The sequence below is a fragment of the Orbicella faveolata genome, unplaced genomic scaffold (genome assembly GCF_042242905.1).
Source record: "Orbicella faveolata isolate gen_17 unplaced genomic scaffold, um_ofav_v1 contig_27, whole genome shotgun sequence".
In the NCBI taxonomy this organism is placed as follows: domain Eukaryota; kingdom Metazoa; phylum Cnidaria; class Anthozoa; order Scleractinia; family Merulinidae; genus Orbicella; species Orbicella faveolata.
In genome coordinates, this window is record NW_028301555.1 from 3757914 (window position 1) to 3768940 (window position 11027).

The 11027-nt window shown below is 39.2% G+C and overlaps 1 protein-coding gene across 1 annotated transcript; it reads left to right on the plus strand.

The window, feature by feature from the left end:
* The first annotated feature begins 3831 nt into the window (after window positions 1–3831).
* Window positions 3832–8468, plus strand: LOC149107193 (trace amine-associated receptor 365-like). The gene is made up of 2 exons (XM_089297056.1): window positions 3832–3904; window positions 6652–8468. Exon 2 carries the CDS (start codon window positions 6869–6871, stop codon window positions 7907–7909), a length of 1041 nt encoding a protein of 346 aa, XP_089153182.1. The 5' UTR covers window positions 3832–3904; window positions 6652–6868; the 3' UTR covers window positions 7910–8468.
* The last annotated feature ends 2559 nt before the right edge of the window (window positions 8469–11027 follow it).

Consider the following 11027-nt stretch of genomic DNA (forward strand, 5'->3'; position numbering starts at 1 on the left):
GTCAGAATTTTGAAGGCGTCAATAGCAACTTTTCTTTAACTTTTCCCCTGAAGTTCCGTTAGCTGATAAGTAAGGCGGCGAATTTTATTTGTTTCGATTGTTTCAGGGGTTTGTCTCACTAGAATTTGCAGGTATCGGCCACTGTTACAACTAGAATAATGAATTTTACCAGTATATATCTGAGGCAAAGAGATACGAAAACAATTCAACGCGTTACTAATTCCTTGGTATAATACCAAATGTTTGATGGGAGAAATTATAAGATTCCACGGTTCAAATGTCCAGAGGACAAAGTCGTCTTCGGAAGTCAGGTCATGACGAATTGATAATTAGTGAAATTAGCTTCTAGTAAATATTCACTTCAAGTTTTTGTTGTTATTGTTGTTTGGTCAGTATACTAAAAATGTTACTCATGGCTTTGTCAGAGACATCTTCATAGTGGATTTCACAACCCGAACGTCACCCAAAAAAGATGGCGTTTTACACCACTGGAAAAATAAGGAAGCCGGATACCCTTCCACAGGCCAGGTTATAACTACTTTTGATGAAACAATTCAACACCAGCGATTGGGTACCGTTGTTAAGTTTCAATCAAAAAATTAAGAGCTTATCAAGTGGCCTTGCCATGTATTTTGGTATCACCAAAACTTGAAATTGGAAATTGAGAAACTGCATGGATGTTATACAAAGATTTTGTATACAAAAGTCTCCTGTTTTTTTCGGCAGTTCAAAAATATCTTTTTGATAACTTTCCCTCCAAAGTTTAGATGCAAAATCTTTCCATTATAGGTCTCCCAATTACAAGCCAATGAATTTCTAATAAGTCCCATTACCGTTTATGTTATGGTTTGGTTCTTTTTTTCTTTTTGGTATGCCATTATAACATTTCAGTAACTCTATAATGTTCTTCAGGTGATTGAGACCTTGTTTCTTCCCACATCGTTATGTTGAGAGAATTTTAACAAGCAGTATTTTTTTTTTTCGTGCACCTAAAATTGTTTGGACACTGAAGTCCCTTCCAAATATAAATGCAACTATTTCTAAACGCACCTAGAAAGTCCACACGAAAATAAACCAATCAGGACATATTCTAATATTCTTTTGTGTAACACGTAATAACGTTTGATATTAGGTGTATTAATAGGCTTCAAATAAATTTAAAGGCGCTAGCTAAATTCATAGGCGTTAAATAAGTTCATGTTTATTCAGCAGCCGCCAATCTTGACTGATCATTGTATATGTTTGCTTGAAGTTTTGTTAGTTGACTACTATTAAGGTGGCGAGTTTTCGAGAGTTTTCTTTCATTTGCTTCGAGTCTTTCAGCGGTTGACTCACTCTAAAATATGTCTGCATCCACTAACACTAACACTAACAACAACAACAACAACAGAAACAACAATCTTAATCTAAACTTGGCTTTATTGTAGCAAAATACTGTAGTCTAGCAAAGGAGGTAGAAAGAAACACTATTAAAGATTCACTGCATGCCACCGGCTTGGTCGACATAACCTCTACCTGCCCTAGAGAAACACCTTAGCAGGGACACCCGAATTAAAAACAAAAACTCTATCAGACCGAGAAAAACCTTTGCCAGGCATCACACGCCCTTTGGCAGAAACAAACACTCTACCAGACAACGAGTAACACTTGCCAGAATCGCTGCCAGGAAAAATAGAAAATCGATAGCCTTGCGCGAGAAACAACTTGCCATAGACCCGTGCAAAAAGACACTAATTCTTGAGTTCACTGGTGGGTACAACAATAAATATTATATAATAATTTAAAGTTGAATAAATCCGTCTAACTCTGTAGGAGCTAGAAACGTTGAACTTTACAGCTATATATCTGAGGCAGAGATCTGAAAGCAATTTAACACTTTGCAGAAGATGAATGCAGACTTCAACAATGCGATGGTCTAATGCCAAAACGTTTGGTGAGAGAAATTTTCACGGTCCAAATGTCAAGAAGACAAAGTTGCCTTTGGAAGACAGGTCATGACGAATTGAAGTTCGAAATAAGCGTCTTATTAGTTTATAGTAAATATTCTCTTGTTTTATTGTTAGAAATGCTGTTCACTGTTTTGTGAGAGGCATCTTCATTGTGGATCTAGGTAACCAAGTGTAACCCTCAAAAGGTGGTATTTTATCTCGTTTTTGGTTTGATTTCATGTGTGAAGCCAAAACAATCCAAGCTGAAGAGTAACTTTTGCACAACCCAACTTGGATATCGTTTTATTCTGAGAATACTACATAGTATGAGTGTTCTGAATGCAAATTTGAAATATTGGTTTCGAACTCTTGGCTCGCTACAGTTCGTACACATTTCACATGATGGGATGACTTATGCTTTCAACGTAGTTCTAATCGGCTCTGGAACTGTGTGTAGACAGTTTTAATAATAATAATAATAATAATCATAACAATAATTCTTGTTTGAAACACAAGTGTTGATAATGTGTGCAAGAGATGCCAAATGCTCTGCGACAAGTTTAATAAAATTGGTTGGGATATCATCAGGTCCAGTAGAGCAGTCCGAACGCAAGCCTTTGATTTCTCTAAAAACTTGGTCGTGTGTAACATGCCGAAAGTGAAATGTCATAATCTGGCTCGAACCCATCGATCCGGCTCTGTAAATCGCCCATGTCAGCTGCAACAGAAGCTGTGACACGTTCAGCCGTAGATGCGAAGTGCCTATTCGAGTCATAGGGGTTTTCACTAGGATCATGGGTGTGCGGTTTATTGTTTTTCAGACTTCCTTGGGTCTCTTGGACGAGAGTGCATTCATATCATGAAATTACTTTCTTCAATTTGTTTCTACTAGTCTCCCAAAATGCCTTCCATGCATGCTCACTGTGGGGCTCCTTGCGGTTACACCTACACTCCTTATGCCCGGGTCGTTAAGCTAGGGCGCCGGTGTTCTTGTCATCTTGATACGTCTTAATGGCGCATGTCTATCTAGGAATTTAGTAATAAGACTGTTCAGGGCACTTATCTGCTCATTTGGGTCTTTATGTCCATATACCACTTTCAATGGGAGAGTAGAGTAGTCCTCATTAAATGCAGTCTAATCAAACTGCTTCTCATTCCTGATGTATTTATATCTCGGTTTTAACGGTAAGATATACGGTGCGTCGTGGTCACTGTCAATGGGGCAGGGCAGCACATCGGTGTGTGTGACTCGCCTAGGTAGATTTGTGATGAAGTGATCGATATGAGTGTTCTGCTTGTCTTGGTAGCCACTTTTTCTAGGTTTAATGAATCTAAGACTTCTACATAGCGTTTAACCTCAGGTTTGTCCGGTCTCAGCATGCCAGTGTTCTTACTAGTTTACTCACTATGTAGAAAAAGACGATGTACAGAGAACGAGATACTCGATGACAAACATGAGCTGAAAGAGGGCAAGACTGAAGAAATTGTTGGCCAGATTGACGATGTATGGGCCACGTACGGAACCCAAGGTTCCGTAACGTGCAATAACTTGGATTATTATATGGCTAGCTCGCTCGGTCAATACGGCAAGGTCTCGGTTTGAGATCTTCCCGTAAAGACCTCACTATTGGTTAATAAGTAGTTAGTATTGCACGCCTGTCGTGATAGGAAAGATGTTCGTGCACCACTTTCCCAGGTCCATCATTTTATTAGGCTACCAATAAACATTCTGGGTGGAGGGGCTGGGGTGACCTAACCTCTCACTTAGAGCTTCTCTGGAAGAGAATGTAGCATTTTTAACCCCACGTGATGAGATGTATTGTTCGCGTTTTTCCTTGTGATTGGTTAATTGCTTTGGGAGGACGTTGCCCCGGTTACAATAGCCGTATTACAAGAAGGAAACTTACACGAACTGAGACGTAAACAGTAATAAGAATGTCGCTAACAAGAGATCCGATGAGCAGCTCTATAGCTTGGTAAGTGTGTTGTTGATCTTGGTATCTAGACCTTTTTAGCTTGGGTGGTTTACTGTCCCACTTCAGACTATGTGATGAGACTATAATTTACGAGGTAGTGGCTTAAATGTTGTGCAACCATCATATAACAGCCTTGTCATGCACAACTCCTCTCTGTATAAGATTGCCCACATGTGGAACCAGTTACCAGCTATCATCAAATCCTCAACCACTTTGGCACAATTTCGTTCTCGTTTGAACGGTGTGGAGTTGTAGGGTGCCAGTGTATGAACTGTATTTTTTAACTCAAATTTTTAATATTAGGAACAGTTGCTCTTAGGAATATTTTATACTTTAATTCTGAATTTATCTTAGCGAATATAGTAATTGTAAGTAGAATGTTATTGTAAATAGTCAGTGCGTTTTTGTAATGAGCCCCTGGCTCGGTAGATTGGGCAACCACTCCGTACGTTTACGACTTAAAATAAAGTTACCTTACCTTACCTTACCTTACCTTACTTTACTTCGCTTTCAAATTTTCAAACAGTCGCGTGTATGAATAATTTTTAGATGGATAAAAGACAGTTCTCTAGAGAAAATCACGTGGTCTGTAATGAGAAAACAAACCGCCAAAGCTAGAAAGGTCTATTTCTTAGCGTTCCCCTACAAAACATTAACGCCAACTATCCGAATTCAGACCTGTTGTCTGGAGAACGTCAGCCACAACCAGGCATTTTTTTTGTTTCAAGTTTGAGTTAGTTCAAACACCGGTTGACCTACTAAGTTTCTTTAAGTGAAATATATTAATTAAAATTAACGGTTTTTCAATCGACACTTAGTTTTCGGTGGCGCTGTCAAGTGGCCTCTACGCGCATTGTATTCTTCCTTGTGAGAAAAAAAAATGAAAAAAAAAAAATTAGGAAATCGTTTCTCCTTCCATCTTAGTGTGGCTTAAGAAAATTTCTCGCAAATGGTAATTTTGACAGACAACATACAGTTATTTGTTTTTCAAATTTGAATTCCCACTTCCTGTGCCCAGAATGTCACCTGCATGGTTTGTACCGTAAATTAATTAGCATTCTCTCAAGTCGATATAAAATAAAGTCCCAGACAACTTCGAACATCTATTACCCTGTTTGAAAAGGTGTTTGCACTTCTTTTTGGATGCTCGACCAAGACGGACAATATATATGCATTAAGCATTTTTAAAAACAGTTTAACTTTCAGAACAAAGGCTATTGCAGGCTATTCCAAAACTAGTTATAAAATCATAATAATTAACAACCATTTCCGAGAGATTTAATTCAAGTGTTATTCAGCACCTTAGTTCGACGAAAAACAACGTAATTTGAGAATTTTCTCTTGATTTCCTTACACTATGTCAAAGTTTGACAGATCCATTGGGGGAATATTTGTTTAGAATATCTGCTCCATTAGTCGCATAAGTCGCACGCAAACTGACTAAAAGACATCTAAAAAACAGGGACATTAGCGACGCGGTTTTCCAGATGTCTTTCCACGCTTTCAATTGCGTTAATATTTGAGAAAGAATACAAATTTGCCAACGTCGATGCGGAAAAAACATTAGTTCCTTGTAAAAAAAATTGCCAATGAACAACCAGAGTGCAACAGATACCCTTTTTCAGAATTAGTTCAAACAGCGGTTGACCTACTAAGTTTCTTTAAGTGAAGTATATTAATTAAAATTAACGGTTTTTTAAATCGACGCTTAGTCTTCGGTGGCGCTGTCAAGTAGCCTCTACGCGCATTGTATTCTTCCTTGTGAGAAAAAAAAAGAAAAGAAAAAAAACTTATGAAAAAACAAAAACTTAGGAAGACGTTTCTCCTTCCATCTTAGTGTGGCTTAAGAAAATTTGTCGCACGTAATTTTGACAGACAACATATAGTTATTTGTTTTTCAATTCCTGTGCCCAGAATGTCACCTGCATGGTTTGTACCGTAAATTAATTAGCATTCTCTCAAGTCGATATAAAATAAAGTCCCAGACAACTTCGAACATCTATTACCCTGTTTGAAAAGGTGTTTGCACTTCTTTTTGGATGCTCGACCAAGACGGACAATATATATGCATTAAGCATTTTTAAAAAACAGTTTAACTTTCAGAACAAAGGCTAGTGCAGGCTATTCCAAAACTAGTTATAAAATCATAATTAACAACCATTTCCGAGAGATTTAATTCAATTGTTATTCAGCACCTTAGTTCGAAGAAAAACAACGTAATTTGAGAATTTTGTCTTGATTTCCTCACACTATGTCAAAGTTTGACGGATCCATTGGGGGAATATTTGTTTAGAGTATCTGCTCCATTAGTCGCATAAGTGGGCACGCAAACTGACTAAAAGACATCTAAAAAAACAGGGACATTAGCGACGCGGTTTTCCAGATGTCTTTCCACGCTTCCAATTGCGTTAATATTTGAGAAAGAATACAAATTTGCCAACGTCGATGCGGAAAAAATATTAGTTCTTTGTAAAAAAATTCTCAATGCAAAACCAGAGTGAAAAACATACCCTCTTTCAGGCCAACATGCATGGACCCAATCTTTGCCCTCTACAGACCAAAAGAGCTCAAAAATCATACCCATCGGGGCCGCACATACCTATATAGCCCATGTAAGGGGGGAACTCCTCCCCCCTCCCCACTACGGGAGGAAAGACTTCTTTCTAGAACCTGCTTGAAAGGAGATGCGGTGCTGTCAATCATTGTGGTAAACGATAACGAGTTTGTCGCTATATCTTAATTCACAGAATGACCAAGGATGCGAAACTGAAGAGGTGATGACAAGAATGACAAGGATTACACACTTGGTAATATTGGACCACATTTTTCGTTATTCTTGAACTTGTTCTATGAACATTAACCACGATTTCACGCCCAAATTCACACAACTAGTATTAATTTTTGCCACTTATCAAAGAGGCATTCTATCCAAGATAAAAAACTAGAAAAGAGTTGGTTGCATTGATGAACGAAGAAAATTCCTTTAACGGAACAGGAATGGAGAACGCTACAGCGCTTTCCATTCGACGAGGTCCACCTGATGACGTGAAAATGATTTCGCTCAGTCTTAAAGCGATTCTGATATTCCCTACCATTTTTGGCAACACTCTGGTGTTCAGAGCGTTTTACAAATTTCCAAGCCTGCGGACTGCATCCAACATTATTTTGGTGAGTTTGTCCGTAGCAGACACCTTAACGGTGTTCCCGTTCATCCTCCATATGAGCTTCATCGCTCATCGCTTAACGCTTGTAAAGAGCGGTTCATCTACAAGCATCCAGTGGCTGTGTAAATCAAGTGCGTGGTTAAGCCTTGTGCTTGCTTCTGTCATCATTCTGCACCTAGCTTTGATCAGCGTCGAGCGCGTAATTGCCGTGAAGTATCCCCTGAGATATCACACTATTGTGACTAATCGCCGAGTGGTGATCGCTTCCATCGCAGTGTGGCTTTGGGCTGTTGCAGCTACGCTCGTGTTTCCTCAGGCGCTCAGAGCAAACAGCAGCGGTAACGCTTACGAAAAGCTTTACAGAGCGTTCCACCCATGCATCAGAGACCAGGAACGACAACGTCGGCGCCATGGCCAAAGAGTACCATCCTCAGCTAGAGATTCATATCAAATCTTCATGGTGATTTCACTGCTTGCCATCCCCATTTTGATCATACTGTCGTCCTACTTGTATGTCTTCGTCGTGGCTCGTAAGCACAGAAAACAGATCCGAGAGCAGCACAGCACGCATGGAGTGTCAACCTGGAGGAGTGAGCTGAAAGGTGCTTACACTCTCGGCATTGTGGTGGGAGTATGCCTCTCGAGTTTCGTCCCGTTGTTAGTGGTCACAAGCTGTCGAGTCTTCGGGTCGCGGCATGTCGTACGCAGCCTTAGTTGGCCGCTCAAGTTCATCGTTTACGACCTGGCTCTGGGTCTAAATGCCTGCCTTAACCCTCTCATCTACGCCTGGAGACACGAGAAATTTAAAAATGCATTTCGCGAGCTTCTGAGGTGTGCTTAGCGAGTATCTCGCTTTGCGTGAAGGTGACGGCAAACTAAGTTGCTGAATAACGAAGTCAGCTGGAAGGACCATCAGTAGTAACTTCAGTTCTCAATCGTAGAGACCAAAGTGACATCGCTGGTAGAGTTCCTTAGGAATTACAGTAAACAACTATGACTGAAGAAGGCATGGTTGGCTAGAATAAAGTAATTTCAGTTGTTAAACGTAAATACGAGAGTTTCTAATTTTCTTAAGAGCGATTAATTTGTAGATCGACTGTGCTACAATTGAGAATTGCACTCTGACCAAGTACCCTTCAAATGGCTAGATTGTAAAAATAGTATTATTTAAGCGCACCAACACAGCAGTCTTCCCAAACAAAGCAATTAGCTTTCCAGCTATGGGAAATTAAAACTCGATGTTTATACAACTCTTTGCGCCAGTAAATACAAAAGTGAATCGACTTATTGCAAAAATACAACAGAAATTAGAGAGATTAGTGAAGCATGTTCTTGTTCACTCACTTTGTAGATGAATAGATTAATATTGCTACTATTAAAATCCTTTGGATTAGAGAGAATTTGTAAAGTGTAACAAATGCTTTATTCGACTGGCGCGCCCCATTAACCCAAGCGCTAAAGGTTTTGTTTGAAATTTCTCGCGGTCTAACTGTCGCGTTGAATATAGGTCTGGTCACGAAAACATTTAACTACAACAACACCAATTATCTCAAAATTAGAAATCTATTTTTAAGTCAAAAACATGGGATACTTCAATTCTCTGCCTGATTTTCTCGATTGAAACCCAATTCTACATGCATCAAAATACTATTTTTTTCTAAAATATAAAAGAAAGCTTTCGACCAAGAGAGAGAATTAAACAGCCGTTCAAAACATGGCAACTTAACAAGAGCTTGCACGCCGAAAAACAATTAATCTGCATTCGTCGTCACTGGCGCGGTTTGCTGAGCAAATTTGCATTTGTGGTTTGCCTTTGACAGTGTTCCCTTATGTGAAAAAAAATATATATATATCATTTTGGTCCATTAAGGCTTAATCATGGCTTCCTATTTGCACATACAAAAAAAGTTTAACTAAGAGAATAACCACTGCACAGAAGGCGACATATTCAAAAGGAAATTTTCAGTTTCCTTAATTAAAGAAAATTTGTAGATGGATAAGGCGCTCTTTGCGTGCTGGATACTATACCGGAGAATTGCCCTTTACCACGAAAAGCGGTTAAAAACAAGTTAAATAGGGGTGCGAAATTCCAAAGAGTACAAATTATGCGCGGACACTCGGTAACTGCGGCTTCCGTTACGAGAAAACGAAATTTAATAACAATTACACAGACTGGCGCTGACTAAAACTTACGAGGTATAAAACTAACACAGGATCATCGTGAAATTCCTATTATTCTCTGAGTTTTATTTTTGTCCCCCAAAATAAAAAATTATGAGTGTCTCTTTTTTAATCTCTGGAATAAGAAAAATAACCAGCCGAACACCTGTCTCTCCCTACTATTTTTTTAAAATTTATATTCTTAGATATTTCATAATATTTTGTTCCCCACGTGCCCTCATTAACCCATGCATGTATAGCACGAGTTTCTTTGATAGGCCGCGTCAGTTGTCGTGGGTTCGTCATGCCTTGAGTTGAATCTTCACAACGGAAACATTCACCCTGTTCCTCTATTGCCAGTTTTAATTATTTGTCCAAATATTGGTTTTTGACATGACGAAAACTGGTCTTCACCGTCGTGCAGTTTTCTAATATAAATGAAAACGTTTTTGACAGGGATATTGAAACAGCCGTCCAAAACAAGGCAAATTAAAGGCAGAGAAGGAAAGAAATTAATTTACAGTCATCGTGGAGGAGCAGATTTTAATCGACAGCTTGACAAACAAATCAACTTCAATGGCCGGAGTGTCACTAGTTGTGGGCGATCTGTTGATTAAGTTGACACTCAATTGTTAAAGGCTGAAAAACAGAAATTGAAAATACATTAAAGTATTGATAATTCTTATCCAAGAGATCGAGCTATTTGCGCTTCTACTGCTGAGTATAACAAACTTAAAATTGAGCGGCTCAATAGTCTGAAAAGTAGGCACACACTAGGGGCCATGCTGCGGCGACGTGAGGCGACAAAAAGCCAAGAGGCCATTTTCGTATTCTCGGTATTGGAGTGGACCTAGCTTGGAAAGGAGGCTAATGCGGGGGAATACCAATAAAAAGAGATCAATGCATTTGCATTTGAAAAGACTCTCCGCGTTAGCTTCAGTTGCAAGCTAGTTCCAGTCGAATACCGAGAATACGAATATGGCCTATTCGTGCGTGCGAATAGGACACATGTTGCAGCGACAGTACGCAACCTGGTGCCTTGTGAACTTTTGAGAGCCAGCAGACACATCAATGAATTTGGTGTGGCCCATATCTATACCTTACTTTAGAAGGGATGTGCGTTAAGCAACACTTCAGAGGGCCAAACAAAATTTAGCCAGACAGAGAGTACAATCCGGTGGTAAATACATACGTTCCAGACTAGGTTTAGAGCAGTATAGAATGCATCGAATTAACCTCGTTGCTGCGTTTCGCTGCGAACTCTCTGTGTCGCTGAAATTCAACAGATGCGTCCTTGCTCACAAATTGGGATTTCCTGCATACCACATAAAGGAACTAACCTCCGAATAAAGTGTCTTCCTCAATACTAATAAGCGCGTCGTTGTTTAGTCAGAAAATAGCGAGGTACCAAAAGGGGGGGGGGGGGTATCACAATGGCGCAACAGGCTAGCTTATTCACTATTAGAACCATTAACTGTACTAACAATAAACGATAATACCAGCGAACTTTATTATTAATCTTACAGTAAATTTATACAGCTACCGTGAACTCCTGTCATATTAACTATCCACGCCTATGGTTTGTTGCGAGTCTACTCAATTTCTACTCATAAACAATGGACGGACTACGAGGTTATCATGCGAGTGCTCCAAGGAAATGACGCTTTGATTGTCTTTTTTGAAAAAAAAAAAGCAAAAAAAAAAAAACATTTACTGATAACTATTTCTCCTTCAGGTACTATAGAGAAATTACTTTTAAAAGTCAAGTCTACTTAGTTGAAGTTAAAGTTAAAAATCGT